The sequence below is a fragment of the Dromaius novaehollandiae genome, chromosome 3 (assembly GCF_036370855.1).
Source record: "Dromaius novaehollandiae isolate bDroNov1 chromosome 3, bDroNov1.hap1, whole genome shotgun sequence".
Taxonomy (NCBI): domain Eukaryota; kingdom Metazoa; phylum Chordata; class Aves; order Casuariiformes; family Dromaiidae; genus Dromaius; species Dromaius novaehollandiae.
Window position 1 is genome coordinate 48,849,661 of NC_088100.1, and position 17,001 is coordinate 48,866,661.

A 17,001-nucleotide genomic window follows, 5' to 3' on the forward strand; every position below is an offset into this window, starting at 1 on the left:
TATCTGTGTGAAAGAAGCAGGTTTAACATCTTAAATTTTATCTTTAACTTATTTCCGACTTATTTAAACAGGATAACTATAAATATCTGCTTTACTTCTACCCAAATACATTACCTTTCTGAGTTTTTAGGGAGAAAACTTGCTTAAGCTAATGAGTTTATTATATGAAATTCAAAAGGTTGCTCATCAAAGAGATTTTTAAAAAACAAAATCAGCTATAAACTTACTGTTATTTTCCACTGACCAATAATAAGTTGTCAAAAGACAAACTATATTAGTTATTAAGTTAAATTATAGATGGGTTACCTGTAATAAGGAGTGGATTGCTGTGGTTGGATATCTATTAGTAAGCCTTTAAGTGCTACTGCTCTCTTTTCATTTGATTTCCTATCCTGCAACGATTCCTTATGGTGTTCAAATGCGTTATTTTTTTGCACCCACAGCTACAATATCCCTTCTAGCATTTGTGAATGCATAGTTAAAATGAGGATTGCTTCCAAAGCAAGTAACTTGCTTCTCTAAAAACACCTTGCTCTCTAGTACATAAATTCTAAATAGCATTTAAGTGGATATTTGCAGTTATAAAGTTCATGTAACTACCACAACCATTTCAGAATTAATAAATCCCCAAATATTTTTTTTGTTTTATACAGTGTATAGGAGAGTTCACCATGAGCCATTTCAGAGCCCAAACCTGCTTTCATTTAAGCTGGTGACTAATTTCTTACGGCTTTCAGTAGGATGCAGTAAAATACATACCAATTAGTTTCTCATTTAAACTATCTGGTTTAAATGAGTTCATTGAATTAGAATGTTCAGGCTTTTCTACGCTAATGTCCCTTGCGGCAAGTTTTGTGTATCGTATTAGGAAGCTATTTATAACAAGTCTTTTATAAAAATTACATTCCTTTGTCTCCTACCTAATGGTCTGTTTATGTGGCATTTTAAAATAGGTGATGTTTATAAGTATTTTATGAAATGATAATGTTAGAAACAAAAATAGCTTCAGTTTGTGCTGTTTTCTGCTACAGTTTTTAAAAACTACTTTCCCCCTTTGGGTCCTAACACCACTCCCCCAAGTATTTATTTTTAATCCCTTCATAAACTGAAGCGGACTACATGTCAAAGCCAGGAACGGATCCTTTACTGTATGCTTGCATATTTCATTATGCTACATAAATAATGCAAGTAAATCCAAAAGATACAAAAGCCACACAGCCACAGGTTGGCAGAACAGAGAAGCGGACACAGAGATTGGGCTTCAATGCTTGAAGGTGTAAAAGAAGGGTTAGGTTTAATGCAAGGCAAAAGTCCACACGATTCTAGTGAATAACTTAGTTATTACAAAAGAGAAACTGAATCTGCCTACTAGTGTTATTGCACTGAAAGGAGAGATTGTACCATCCCCTCTTCCAATTGCTGGTGTTGTAAAGGACTGGGGATAACTGTAGGGAATAAGGAAGTTAGAGACATTTGATTCTCACTTGTCTTTGGCCATTCATCTTCTGGATTTGCTCACTGCTAACAGAATATCCCATTTTTAGGAAGAGAGCAGAGTAACCAGTCAGGACATGCTCTGAAATTGGAAAAAAACAAATCGCAGTTTACTCTAAAAGAGAAGAATAAGGCTTACATCCGCAAGGAAGGATAATGCTGTGCGTTGTGTGCTTTGGATGGGTTTTAATTAAAATAGATTGTTCAAAAGGCAGTAGAGGGAGACAAAAGAGGACAGGCTTGTAGCAGGTGAGTTTATGCATGCTCCTGTCTCTTCATCTTTCATTTCTTAAAACAAGCTGGACAGCCTAAGTAACTAGGTTACTCTGAAAACAAAGTCTTTTGCTCCATGCCTCTTACCGCCTGTGGTACCCTGTTTTTGCACAATATTTTTATTGGCGTACAGTAAAATTAGCCAGGTCTTGCTCAACTAAGTCAAAAGTATACTTTCCATCTAGCTTCAACAAAGCCACACATCTGTATTTTTGTGACTGATTTGCTATTTGAGACTGTCATCCTTTGTATTTAATTTTTAATTTGTATTTTTAATAATTATATATTGTAATTTAATTATAAATTCTGTTCTTAAATCTTGTACCTGACAGAATTGAAGTCCAGGCACTTTCCTGTTGATACTCACATTGGCACTGAGTTACAGTATTTGGTAATTTGATCATGAAAGAATACTAAGAATGACGTTCATTGTTTTTAAGATAAAGTATGATTGATTTGGATAACTTGCACAATTTAAGCATAGTAAAGGCAACAGTCACCAGTTCTTAAGTTACCTATTGCAATTAAATATTCATAAAGGAAAAGAACACCTTCCAATATCCTGCAAATCTCTGTCTTTCCCCTATGTCGTCATCAACTGTGTAGCTTTTATAAGAGATTGATGAAAGGGGCAATGCCTTTAAAGAGGTCTTTTTTTTCAAGAACAGACTGTTTTTTACCTTATGTCTTGGTTATCTAATTGTGGTTCTGATGACTAGGTAAGTCTCAAACAGTTAATAAGTTTACAGGTCACTTCACAGAGTCAAAGCCCTGGCATTTTATGGCCTTCTAATGAGCCGTTAAACTGGAGAAGAGGTAATTAAATATGGTACTCTGGTACAATGTACATAGTACTGACTCCAGCTCTCTGATTTTAGGTTCCTCAGAAGACGATGAGGTCATTCAAGAAGGTCTCCTCAGGCTCAGGTCAGTCTTTTTTATAGCGTCCCACATGGCTGAGTCTATAATACTGAGGTAGTGTAACAGTTTTGGCCCACTGCCTCAGAGCGTGAATGCACCCTGATGAACTCTGGGGGAGGGGGAACCATTAATTTTTATCCCCAAGATTCAAAAGTTCTTGCTTGATGAATTTTAAGTGTTGTTCTTCTGCAAAAGAAATAAAGATAATTATATAAGAAACGCTTAGTGACGGTGGCCCACTGTTAAATATATATTGTAAACCGTATGAGCACAATGTTTTTAAAACGGTTCTTGATCTATCAGAAAAGTATATTTATAGATGGCCATAAACATCACAGTCGCGGGGTAAATTTGAATTCCCCGAGTTATTTTCTTCATACTTTTACAGACGCTGGTGAGGCGTTATAACGAAGCAGTGCTCTGTAATCAAGACTCGCGTGCACACATATACATGCATATTTAACGCACCCCAACGGCGGCAACGCCAGCCTGCCCGATCCTCTCCACCGCCGCCCAACGGCCGCCTCAGCCCGGGGCGGCGGGCGGCTCGGGCTGCACCCGCGGCCGTTACCCCGGGGGGGGGGGGGGGGGGGGCTAGCGGCGGCGCATGCGTGAGGCGGGCGCGCAGCGCCGGTGACCCGGCGCCGGGCGCGGTGGCAGCGCGGGCTCCGTCAGGGTCCCCTCGGGCCCTCCGTGCCCCGGCGGCGCTCATCGCGCCGCGCTAGGAGGCCGCGGCCACCGCGCTTCCCGTTTGCCTGCGCGCAGGGCCGCGGTGCCCGCAGCCTGCCGTGCCCCGCAGGGCGGCGGCGGCGGCTAAAGCGCAGCAGCGGGTGCTCGGCGAGGGCGGGTTATCGCCCCGCGCCGAGGCGCGCGAGCACGTTAAGGCCAGCGCTTAACGCCCGCGGCGAAGCAGCCAGGGGTGGCACCGGGAGCGACAGCACGGCTGCGGGGGGCCGGCGCAGCCTTTAATGCCCGGGGTAAGCGGCTACGCTGGGCGTCGTGCTGTCCTTCCCGCAGATGCATTTGGGGGCACAGGGCAGCGAGGGCTTGCAGTTCGCTGTCCGTCGGGGTTGCTCTGGGTGGGCAGCGGAATGCGGATCGTCTGTCTGCGTCCACGGGGGTCTTGTGGACGGCGGGATTTTAGCCGTATCGGGCTTCTCCAAAAACGACCGGTTAGAGCCTCCTTAAATGTGGCCAGGGAAGCAGTCCTTATCAGTTGCAAATCCACAGCTGAAAAACTGTTAATGTACGTGAGACCACATCCTGCAGTGAGCTCCCGGAGTGCTTTCGATGTCCTAATGCCCTCGGATTACATTCAGGATTAGAGCAATTTCGAATATTTTAAAAATGCCTCTCGCAGACCATCGATAGCGCAAACAAAAATTCACGGAATGCACCGTAAACCGTGCAAGAAGGGTTTTCAGGCACTGACAGTCACGGCATTGCACTTCAACAGAAAATATTTTTAAGGGATTTACTTTGAACGATACTCCCTGTATTAAAATGACACCTCCTGCAAGCTGCCGCGTAACCCCTTCAGCGAGGCACTTCTCGTCTCCGCCTGCGGAGCAAAATGCGCGCTTGAAAATACCGTGCACGTTGGGAGGAGCAGCCGCGGTTCAGGAGTGTTACTCGCCAGCACGCTCCAGCTTCGGGCTTAAAAGCCTGAAACCGGCAACTTCGGCGCCGCCCGCCCGGGTGGCTGCCCCGCGCGTGGCGCCGGCGCCGCAAAACGTGCTGCGGGGGCTGCGGGGCTCCCACCCCGGCGAGGGGTGGGGGTGCTAGTGGCTAAAGCGCTGTTCGGTTAAACAAGCTGTCATCGCTATAAAGCGGTAACTTCATAGCCTGGGCATGCGTGTGCGGGGTGAAGCCCGCTCCTCGGCGTTTCTGAAAATGAAAAACGGGCCGTTGAACTCGGGGCGGAGTCCGCTTAATTCACTTTTTTTTGGCGGAAATCTGAAGTGAGCGGTTCGTTTAACGTCATTCCCGCACCTCGGGTAAGACGCTCGAAGTCGAGAAAAAAATTAACGCGACCAAACCGTGGTGTCCGAAGTGGCCCCATTCTGCATCCCAAAGACTCCGCATTTTTCTGGAAATGTTGAACAAAAAAGTTAAAACAAAGCCCTGCGCAGAGGGGGGGAACCACAGGGAAAGACCCGTCGCTTCAGGCGCCGCCGCCCGCGCGGCGCTGGCGGAGCCGCCGTTGCGCGGGCTGGCGGCGGCTCCCCGCGGGGCGGGCGGCCGCCCAACGCCCGGGGGGGGGGGCCGCGGGGCCGCTCCCCGGCTCTGACCGGGGGGGGGGGGCGCTGCCCTCGGCCCGGGCTCCCCACGGCGCCTGTGGCGCAACCGCGGCAGCGGCGGAAAGGGAAGGCGGTTTTGGCGCCCAAACCGTAGGTGAGAGGCTTTTGGCGGGAAGCGCCGCTGCCTCAGGAGAGTTTTTTCTCCCCCCCCCCCCCCCCCCGCGCCCCCATCCCACCCTCTAACTCCTGTGGCGCGCTACGCGAGGTCGGACCCATCCCCGCGGACTTCCCGCCCCGGCCGCCTCGGGAGAGCCGCGCACACACAACGCAGGGGACAGAAAATAACGACTCGAGGGGGGCGTTAAACGCACGGGAGTCACCGAGGTCCTGCTGGCCCTCGCCCGCCCGTGCGCAACAAGCGTGGCTCGAAGGGCTGCCGGGGGGGGGGGGGGCTGCCGGGAGCCCGGGGGACCCCTCCCGCCTGGCGATGTCGCCGCGCCGGGGACACCGGTTCGGGGCCGGCGCGGGGAGGCAGCGGCGGGGCTCTGCCTGCGGCCGGAGGCAGCGAGCAGCCAGGCGACCCGACCCGCCGCGGGGGGCGCTTTCCCAAACCTGCCTCGGTGGTGGAGGGGGGGGCTGCGACCCGCGGCGGCAGGCCTTCCCCTCCCCCGCGGTAGGAAGCGCTCCGCCGTGGCTGGTTTTAATAGAAACCGCCGCGGAAACACCGCGGACGTTTCGTTTCGCTCAGCGCAAGTAGGGCGCGGGGGCCGCCGGGTCTGGCGGCTCTGCGTCGGGCCGCGGCGCCAGCAGCCAGCGCGGGGGCAGCGGCCGTGCCGGCTCCGCGCCCGGCGCTGCGCGGCGCCCGCCGCGGCTGTTGCCGCCTGCCGGGAGCACGAGCGGGGCGCGGAGGTGGGCGGTGGTGGCGCCCCCCGAGCTCTGCTGTCGGGGCGAAACGCGCCTTCGGGCGCAGATGCGGGAGGTTGGTTTGGTTTCTCGCTGGGGATCGCAGTCGGGACCTGAAAAGTTTTAGGAAGGCGACAGATTGGGAAAGCAATAGCACAGGTCTTGGTTTCATAGTTTCGAGGGACCTTTATTGTGCTTCTGTACAGTGATCCACCTTCCTATTATTTACCGAAGTTAGCATCTATTTAGAGAGATGTACAAATAGGATTTTCTACATACGAAATATATATTAAACTAATTTTCCCCTACCTGGCTTGTTCTGTAGGATTTTTCCCCCCTCTATCTTTTTGGCCCTTCCACCCCTACCCCCAAGTATTTATGGCCGATTCTTTGTGAATGAATTTTGGAAGGGTGATGGTGGTTGGGGTTCTGTTCTTTCTTTTTGTTTTTTTTCCTTTCTCTTTTCTTTCGGAGAGTTCCCAGCTGGCAACAGCTCTCTACCTTCCACAAAACTTGAAAGGATGATGTCCCTTGCAGGAAATGAATGAGTCGATAACATCTGACACCAGTGACCAGTCCAGTGACCCCAACCTTAATACCACTAATACTGGAGGCCTGCAAATCTCCGTAAAGAACCTTTGCAAATTTCCCTCCCCTCCTTTTCCATTTTACAAAATCTGCATTTATTTTGCAATGTAGGAAATACTTTGCAACTAGTATATTTGCATTAAAAATATTTCCCATTTTGTAGTCTTACATTTATTCCTTGAAAAACATCATATCATATTGAATTTTAATTCAAATCAAAATTGCTAACAAAAGACATTTTTTCCATTTAATGAACTCAATCAATTTATTTGGCCCCGTTAACCAATATTCTAGTCTCCAAGGAATTTTTATACCAAATGTTGTTACAAGAAATCAATCTGAACAAATAAAGACTTTAAAACTATGAAACACAGTATTTTCTGCCTTTTGAAGGGTGGGGTGGAAAAAACCAACAATGGATAAATATGCCCTGCTCTACTGCAAGAAAGGGAGTTTTAGGCACTTCACATAAGTATTGTAACCATTTTTTTTCTTCGGGTAGCCTTAATTTTGTTCAAAGCTGAGCTTTCACCTATGTTAAAACTCACATATTTATTATATATTAGAAATCGTCACGGTCATAACATCCAAGCATATAAAATTACTGGTGATTTAATCTTGTAAAATAATCACTATTGTAAAGGGGGAAGGGAGGCTACAAGCAAAGAGAAATGGTATATTGCACGAATGCGTAAGGCAGGTCAGTGTAGGAAGTCGACCTCCACTGTTGAAATAACCTATAGGAAATTTACGGTTGAAGACTGCAAAGGAATTTCAGGATTTAAAGCTTCTGCTCCACTTGCCAGATTGCTTGTATTTTTACACTTTTGCCCACCCTCGCTTCTTTCTGCCAAACGATCAAACTGAGCACCAGGGTATTTCACACACAAATTAGAAGAGAGCACAGGAATTTACGCTTTCCTGAAAGGCAACAACAGGAGTAAACAGGCCCATCGGGGCAAAGGCGTCCCCCTTAATTGGGCAGACTGATCGACGCCACTTCCAAAACAACAGCAAGTGCTTTGCAAATTCATAAAACCCATCTATTCAAGTTCTGCACGGATCAGTTTGCTGCTTTGGCTTTTATTAGTGGGTGGGTGTGTGTCCATGAGAGAAGAGAGGATGCCGGGGGGGAGGGGGAAGAGAAGGAAGAGATTTTAATAAGAAAATAATTGAGCTCAGACTTTAACAAGTTATAGGTAACGTTTAAAGGTTATACAACACTGGATGTGAAGTGAGGTTGTATGTGAGTAGGTGATCAGAGCTGAAAAGGCAAAAACGTTGTTTTCATAATTTTATCTGTACCTTTACTTGAGAAAAGACGGGTTGGGGTTTTTTAAGCCCTTAAAATTTACTCCTTAAAACGCGCTTGGCCGTAGAGGCAACAACGGGAAGGGCTCGCGAGTTTCCACAGTTTGCAGCTGTGTACCTGTGAGGGTGCAGGCGCAGTGCATGTGTGAGGGGTCTGCCCAGGCTCTTATCAAGCCAGTTACGTACGACGCGCTTCTTTCCCGGGTTGCATCCCCCACCCGCTAGCAGCGAAGGTTTGAAACCGCAATCGCCCATCAGCATTATTCTTCTTCTCTTTGTCTTCTTCCTCTGGCTCTTTTTTTTTCCGCCTTCCTCCTTTACTAGCAAATCCTTTTCTCCGTCAGTCCTCCTCCTCCTCCTCCTCCTCCTCCTCCTCCTCCTCCTCCTCCTCCTCCTCCTCCTCCTCCTCCTCCATCACCACCCCCTCCCCTCCTCCTCCCTCTCCACCGCGCTCCCGGGGAACAATCGCTGCTGATTGAGGCTCACTCTAATACCAGGCTTGAAAACTGGGCTCTTATTTAGGAAGTCATTAATCACATCCCCTCCCCCGGAAAGAGATGGCGGAGAAACCTGTGAAGTACAATTCCTCGCCCCATCCCCCTCCAGAAATGTTTTGAAACGCTAAACCCCGGCGCATTCGCGGCTGTATCAAGGTGATACCGTGTTTCCGCTGCGCTTTTAACTTGCGCGCGGGCTCGGCAGCGCCAGGCCCCTGCGCGCGCCGAGGGCGGCGGCGCCCGCGCTGCGCGCCCGCGCAGGCGGCGCCGCCGCTCCCGCTCCCGCGGGGCCGGGCGGGCGCGGTCAGGTGCCGGCGGGCGCAAACGCCGCGTAGCCGCCTTCCGCAGGTGGAGGCGGCGGCCGCGTTGGGAATCAGCGCGTCCCGCGCGCAGCCGGCAGCACGTGCTGGCCCGGGTGTCCCCGGCGCACCTAGCGCATGTGCGCAGCATTTGCGCATCGCGTCTGTGACCGGCTTACGCTCGTTGGTGCATGCGCGCGTCCTCGTAGCCCCCGCCGCCTGCCCGCCTCTGCCTGAATGTACTGTAATGCGAGAGGTGTAAATAGGCGCATCTTCCTGCACGGCGGTGCGCGCACAGGGCTACAGAAACCCCGAAATACGTCAGCGCGGTTTCCCGTAAAGGCGCGTGCAGATTAGCTGCCGAAAAAAAGCAGCGCCTGAAATTTCTTGTTCATTCATAAATTATTTCGGTGTGTCAGCGTGGTTGAAATGGCGATTGGCTACTCCTGCCTCCTGCCAACCCCTTAAGGATCCGATGCGAAATTAGTAGCAAGAAAGCATGTAATTGACAAAGTCACGTGTGCGCAGGGGGCCAGAAACGGAGCGCGAGAGACGGGGAAAAATCAAAAGAGGGAAAGCACATTAGACCATGCGAGCTAAATTTGTGATCGTTCAAAATCAGGATGTTAGATTAATGCAGAAGACCACTTCGATCCAAAGGGAAAGTTTTCGTCTCACGAGTTTGGAGCAGAGGGCCCGTGGGGCAACATGGCCGAAGGTTAATTTTCTTTTTCTATTGTTTTACTATGATTTTCGCTCGCTCGCTTGCTCTCTCCTTTTCTCTCTCCCGTCTCCCCCCACCCCCCTTTTAACCCAACTATGCATTACCCTTTTTTTATCACCTCGCGCGAGGGGGCTTTCTGCAAACCTATTGTTGCAGATCTCAAAAACTGTTCCGTACCGCCCACCCCGATTCAGAACTTGAAAAGCTTTCAGGGGGCTATTGTTTGAATTGTTCCTGTTTGATTAAGCGCAGTTTCAGCGGTGGGATGAGAAAACGGCGGTACACCTGTCCCCCCAACTTTAATCGAAACTTCATTCCAAGGAGGGATGGATGCACGCTGGAAAATAGTGGTTTCAGCGCGGCATGTGCAATAGCCAGTTGTTGTGCAATTTGCCCATTTTTGTTTATTCTCTCTCTTCCACCCCTCCTCGCCCAGCCTCCCCCTTCGCCCCCGGTCCCGCGCCTTGCACGGAGAGACTAATTTGGCTGAGAATTTCTCTTGGGAAATGGGATCGGTCTTAAACCAGCAATATTCAAGTAAAGTATTGCGTTCTGTGCTGTAATGTGGCTGAAAGATGGAGTTAAATGGAAAAAATACACGTATGTACAGAAACGTGGGCTGTGCAAAGAGAGGGAGAGAGCCTCTGTACGCTGGGCTTCCTCTCTGTAACCTCTGGAGATTTTATTTTTTGACGCATTTTAAGGAGAAGGTTGCTTATTTTAGGATTTGGGGTAAAAGTGGGGCGGGGGGGGAAAGCTGTTTTCGCAATTTGGGTTTGTTTTACTTGCTTTCTATTTTTGTGTTTCTTCTGCAGCAAGGCCTTTCTACGGTGGCAAAAGGATATTACCGTAATTTAACTCTTTGCTTTGCATCTTGTCCCCCCCTCCTTTCCTTTTCTCTGTCCCCCCCCCCCCCCGGCCTTTCCCTCTTCCTTAGCAGGGGCGAGTAAAGGTGGAGACGAGCCCGGGAAGTTGCCGGAGCAGGAGGAAGAGGAGGAATCCCAGGTTTTGCACGGGACAGGCCATTGCAAATGGTTCAATGTGAGGATGGGGTTCGGGTTCATCTCCATGAGCAATCGAGAGGGAAGCCCCTTGGAGTCTCCAGTTGATGTCTTTGTACACCAAGTAAGACCCATTTTTGTCTTCCATCTCTGCCTGCCACATTCGGTTGGGCTCAGTGGGATTCCAGTTTCATGTGAAGTTACCTGGTTTTCCTCGATATTTAAGTACATCTGTAATTAAAAGGTAGCCGTAGGTAGAGGTTTTGGTGGCAGCATCCGATCTGAGTAAATACGGTTGTTAGATTGTGCTCAGTCTCTGGCTGGAGACTTGTGCAAAAGGATAATGTTGTTTCTCCGTATCTTACTGCGCAGTTAGGAACTCTCCCTGTGGTTTATGCTTATTTTTAAATGCCACATCTTTCTTTTTAACAAGCTCTAACATTTGTTACCTGATCAGGCGTAGATCACTTTTCCTGGAAAATGGTGAAAATTAAACTCAGAGAAGGATAAATAAACGTCCTTTTTCATTTAAATATCACTTGAATATATTTTTAAACACTTTTCATGTAAACCTCGGATTGCTTTTTAAAAGCTTATCTAAGATTAGTTTGTGAAATTAAAATATAATCATAGCCTTATTTTGCAGTAATTCAGACCTGAGAGTGTCCCCATGGTCATGCACTGCAGCATCTACGTGGTTGGTTGGTTTGTTTGTTTGAAATAATCTCCTTGAAAAAATGTAACGATTAAGAAGTGAGACCGAAAGCACTGTCTCTGCAAGGCTGTTGGGCTAAGAAAAACCATATCGCCATTGTTTTTATTTTTAAGCACACTTGCGTAAACAGTATTCCTATTTTGAACACAGAAACTTGTGTAAATGCCCTCATGCGAAGAAATTTCAGACGTGAAATCAATAAAATCATGAAACGAAGGGAATTTTTCCCAAGTCGTAGCATGGCGCCTTAAGAAGGGGCACGCATACGCCTTCCCTAGTCCATGTGTTAGTCTCCAGTTGCAACAATGCTATTTTGAATTTCACCAGTCACCTCGCAAGCGTGGAGGTGCTCCGAGGACACAAGAGCAGGATCTGCTAAGTGAAGAGACCATTTTGGGTTTGGCTAGGGCCATGTTAGGGAGGCAAAAGGCATCTTAACTTTTTACGTAGTTGTCCATTTTCTATGACGTTTGCCATGAAAAGTGTGTGGGGGGGGGGTTGTTCCATGATTGTGTGGTGAGTCTGTCTTTCTGTTTACATTTGATGGCCTGGCCTTATTTTGTGGTAGCTTCCACCAGGCGTTTTGGAGGAATATCCTGCTCATTAGGTTAATGAAAAGGTGACTACAACTTTGAAACGGGGCTTCTTTCTGGGGCACGTAGCCCTGCTCCTTGTGGTGGTGGTGAAGTGGATTTCTGGCCTTGCCGTGTTACGTGTATCCCGTCCCCAGAGCATGGACAGTATAAGCCGTTTACATTTGAAATTATGTACAAAGTGTGAAATCAAGCAACAAATTTATTTTTCGTGTAAAAGCTATTCAAAAGGATTTAAATTCTCACACTTCGTGCTTTGTACTGACATGTGAGGTGCCCCCCTCTTTGCTGCTACTACTTTTTAGAACTGAATTAATGAAATACTTACCAAGTAGTAGTACTTTTTCCTCTTGTTTACCCCTTTCTTCCCCTCTTTGCACCTTTTTAAGTCATTAAATTGCACTTTACCGTCCTAGAAATTTACTTCATAGATGAAAGAAAACCTTTTCTTCATCTAATTTTCTCTTAGTACTCTTTATTCTCTTTGCTCCTCAAATATTAGAAGAAAAATACTTGAAGCATACCAGTGTTATTAATAAATAAATATCCTGGGAAACAATGCTTTTCTTAGAGCTGATTAAATAGAGAAGTGTTGAACTATCAGGTAGTGTTGTTCCGTAATGAAAACTATTAATAGAAAATAATAAAAAGGATGTGGTGCATTTGGAAGTCTGTATTCAGTTTTGTCTCCTACAAGAAGATGTTAGAAACGTGTATGCTTGTTTATACTTTACTAATCTGCAGTTTATCAGTATTCTTAGGGTTTCTAAGATGTGCTGGTGTAAAAAGCGATGAAAAATAGCATGTTTCATTGTGCATAAACTGTGCATCTCAGTCATTTTGAGCATTTCTTAGAGATATGTCTCACTGAGTGAATTTATTAGTATTCCGCAATGGATTGCTCCTGCAACAAAGAAAATACGTTATGTTTCTCACCTTTTTCTTTCTGCTGAAATCTAGGATACACATAAGCTTCATGGTGACATTAATCTTCTTTCCATCAGTCAAAAATAGAATTTTTCTGTTTAATGTAATGGGGAGAAGCTGAATCTATTTTGGTTCAGAGTACATTTTAGATAATTTATATTGCTATATGTAATGCTTTGTGTTAGCTGACTAGCTGAGCAGAGGTAACAGTGGCAGCCAGAGCGTAAAAATATCTTTAAATCAGTAATGTTATTTAAAGGAGGGGGGGTCATGCTTTTAGAAACAGTCTATTGCTTGAACAAGTGATTACACCCTGTTCTTAATAGTTTTATGCATTTGAAAAATTTAATTATGTGAAAAGTCCCTTTGAGGCAAAGACATCAGTTTATTAATCTGTCAGAACAAAATATTGCTGTTTAGAACTGCTTTGAAAATGGTTGTTAAAGTGTGTGCACGTAGTGTAGTGTGCATTCACCCACTCCGCAATGTATGTAGCTACTGAAATCATATAGATTCAGATAGTTAAGTGGAGGAGGAAGCTACTATGTTTTCTAGTCCAAGTCCTGTCAAAGGTAGCTTGAATCCTAATAATAGTTATACTGCCTGACCTTACCTTCTCTGCTTGGTGAGGTTGTGCCAAGTTTGAAATCTTGCTATGAGCAAAAAACTTTTTAGATAGTGAGTGAAAATTCCTGTAATAGTTTAAGCTCGTTATGCCTAGTTTTCTGAACTTGCAGTGTATAATTTTTCTTTCTTTTCAGAGTTTCTCTTGGTAGTTTAAGGATTATAGTAATGTTTTTCTTAAATCAGTTCTTCACTAATTGTATACATTGACATATTTTTAGAGGACGATACTTGTGTTTGAACCCCTCTTCTTCCTTATCCAATGAAAATTCTGTTCATGAAATAGCTGCAGTATTGAGGCTTTAAAACCCTACCTTTCAACTCCTCCCTTCAGTGCTAATCACTTTGATATTCTCTGAACTACCTTTAGTTGGTTGTTACCTTTCTGGTAATGAGGTACCTAGAGCTAGACGCTTTATTTCAGATAGAAACATGTCAGTGATAATTTATGTGCATCCCTGTGTGTTTGTGCAATGTAAATAGGGTGCATTTGAAAACATTTACACTCTTGTCCTTTCTTAGCTTTATTCTGATACAGTTTATATCTTTAATTCACCTGTTAGAACTGTTCAGTGTCATATAAAAATTACAAATCCTAAAAATTATTTAATTTTTCTGAACCCTGCCATGTCAAATGCAGTAATGTGACTGGTCCGTTGTGTTTCTTCTACATAAAAATGAACGCTGGCAAAGTCAGTCTTGTGTAACACTGCTAAATCCAGTGAACGTGCACCTCAATGAATTAGGCTCGGTATTGTTGCTTGCATTGTTAATTGGTTAACATAGAATGTATAATATATCTTCTATCATCTGGATTCTGCCCTTAGTTACGTGTGAACTGTTCTCATTAAAGATTATTTACTGAACTATGCATTTGTTAAAGGATAAAACTGAGACTGCTGAGGTGAGATGAGTGAAGCCTCTTCTGATGCACATGGAAAAAAGATGTTCATTGCTGTGAACTAAGAGAAGAGTTTGATCCCTGAGAGAATCAGAAAAAGAATGGTTTATTGTTTGTTTAACTACCTATTCAAAATTGTATACACTACTCTGAATTCAACTTTTTTAGATGCTGGCACTACAGCGTAAACACTGTGGATTCTTTTTTTGCTTACATTTTGTATTGATTATATTGGAAAAGTGTTTAATTTCCCTGCGCCTGGCATGAAGCTCAGATGTCAAAGATGGTAATGAAGGGTAGGGTGCTAGGTGCGTTTAAATCCACCTTTGTGAATAACAAAGGTTATAATTTTTTGTTCTGCTTCTGAGAGATGATGGATTGTTCAGTTTAGAAGACATCCACCTGGCTTTATAGTCCAAAATTCTCATTGTGTTAAGAGCTTGATTTAAGGATTTCTGAACTGGGACCTTAAACATGATCTTTCCTTGGGATCCTCTTTTATGAGGTTGGGAGAGGAAGGAAGGGAGGAGCAGCATGCAGGACCTGGTATATTTTGTTTTCCCATTAAAAGGAACATGGTCGGTTTAAAATTTTTCACTTTCATCTGAACTTTCTTTCCGTTATTGCAAGTACAGTTACTACAAGTTACTGTTGTTACAAGACTTGATCAAAAGTGGAAGACATCCTTTTTTTTCTTCCAGTGAATCTTTCTGCATTGACAATCATTTGTTTTATAAACTTTGCTCCTATTTGTTGGTTGTTGCAAATACTTAGAAAAGAGGGAAGAGGAAAATTTCTGAGAGTATTCAGTTATGATTGTAAACAGGCAGAAGAATTAAATAGGAAATTAAATACATATGCAGCGTCTGAAATGTTTTTTCCTGTAATTTGGCTGGCCATCCTTTCTGATGCTGAATAAGATGCCTAATCTTTAAAGTCCTACTTAGTCATAGTTGTAAGATACACCAGACTGGGCACGATGTGATCCATTGAATACAGACTGTCTCTAATATTATGAGACATAGGATCCTATGCTTGTACAAGGATGATTCATTCATTAGTACAGATTTTCCATTTCACTATTACTATGCTAGAAGCCTGTAAAACCTGCTTAATTGCTCAGGGTGACTGGAAGTTCTGGGCAAGCAAGTGGGATCAATACTGGATTGTTCTTTGTTGTTGAATGCAACCTAGCAATGCCACTTTGAAGTACAGAAGTCTCCATGCAGAATATGCTATTCCAAACCTGCCTCCCTTGTCTTCTGATGGGGACCAAGGAAAGCCCGGTCCTAATCAAAGCAAAAGTGGCCAGCAGGATTTAGAGAGGAAAGCTGAGGAAGGAAGCGAACGTGAAATAAACATGTGTCCACAGTGAAGCACGTGCGCAAGAGATCTGGTGGGGATCACACATACATAAAGACATGGGTGTCACAGACTGTTCAGCAACCCCGATTCATATAAGATCTATAATGAGTAATCTGATGGAGGTCCCAAGCCAAGCTCAGACCTGCAGCAGTTGTGCACACAGAGAAAGCTGACTTTAAATTGTGGGAACCATAAATTTGTGATGTGGAGCAGTGCAGCCTTGTTTTGTTTTGTTTGTTTGTTTTTTAATTCTGGCTACTAATTAGACCAAGTCCTAAATTTCAGGCCCTTCCTATGGACACAGAGACAGATGACAAAAAAACTTAAAGGTTTTGGATAGTTGACTGAAGCAACTTGTCTTTTGGAATTTAATTTACTGAGTTGTCATCTGTGATAAATATATTTCAGATTTAATCTGTTTACATCTAAAGCCAACATTACAGTGCATTTTTAGTTTATAGACAGTATTTAGCAGTATTTAAGTGAATGAGAAGTCCGATTAAACCTAAACAGTGTTGATTCAGCTCAGATTTTGCTAGGTAAGTTTAAATATTTAATGTTTACAAGCGAAAATCACAGAAGTTCCAAAGACAGAAGTCTGTAATGGGACTATTTTGTCTTTAGAGAGATTTTTCTCTTTGGCAGAGGAGTAAGTAAACCCTTTCCAGAGCATGCTATCCTCCTTTTTTCCAAAACTAAGGAAGTTGTGCACAGGGCTTGGGATGTTGGAAGGAAGAGGATATTTTGTCTGGGGCACAAACAGAAGATATCAAAGCAGATATATGAACCTAAGCTAAGAGGAAATGAATTGTCAAATTGGAAAAAAATGTTGCTATTGTTGCTTGTCTTAGTTTGCAACTAGATCACTGAGATAGTAAGTATCTAGACCTGTTCAGAGTTTTATTGTAGACACTCCATAAAATATACACCCATCCAAATATGGTTTAATTTGTCTTCCTATATGTAACCCGTCTTAGTAAGGGCCTGTCATCTCTCCCTCCTGACATCAATAGAAGCAAAAGCAGGCCTGTGAAGGTTTACAAAAGTATATAAAAGTGCGTGGAAAGGTTTCACCTAAAGATGATCTGAGGAACCTAGAAACAAAGAGGGTAAACACCATTGATGATGTGTCTTAAATGAACCTAAAGAATAGAGGTATTTTTATGATTTTGTTTTTTCTTTCGTTAAATCAGCTGAAAGCTATGACTGATACTTAGCTCTTTTCAAGGGACAATTACACAGGACAGGTCTGGACTAGAAGTGTTTGCCTGCTAAATATCACTGGCAAAGGCAATGGATCCTTAGATTGCTTTTATATTAGAAGAGTATCAGTAAACACCTCTGCATGGAGGGTGGGGAAGTGCTTTTGATTGCTTGATCTTATTTAGTTGGAGAAACTGGTGTCCTGGCTCTTCCTCAGATTATTTTGGCTGGTCTTGATTTGGGGGGAGGGCTAACTCCGCTTGGGAGAAGGCTAGAGTCCAGAGATGGCTCAGCTGCTTGCGGAGCAGCTGCAGAAACTGCTGCAAGTCACCTGTATTAAAGAAAAGTGGCAGTGATTTTGATTTTTCTTAACATGCAAAGCAGCTCAGCAGCTGCTCTGCAAGCAGCTGAGTTGTCTTTGC

General features: G+C 45.0%; 1 protein-coding gene across 5 annotated transcripts in view; it reads left to right on the plus strand.

Moving 5' to 3' along the window:
• The first annotated feature begins 642 nt into the window (after positions 1–642).
• LIN28B (lin-28 homolog B) overlaps positions 643–17,001 on the plus strand; it is a 101,074-nt gene continuing 84,715 nt past the window's right edge. The window contains exons 1-2 of one of the 5 annotated variants that reach the window (XM_064508831.1): positions 643–2,694; positions 10,188–10,375. In XM_064508831.1, the coding sequence (XP_064364901.1) occupies positions 2,661–2,694; positions 10,188–10,375 (222 nt within the window). In that variant the 5' untranslated portion in view covers positions 643–2,660. Of the gene's footprint in view, positions 2,695–8,739; positions 9,245–9,622; positions 9,788–10,187; positions 10,376–17,001 lie in introns of those variants that run through there. The other 4 variants (XM_064508832.1, XM_026120009.2, XM_026120010.2 and 1 more) reach the window with 4 other exon arrangements.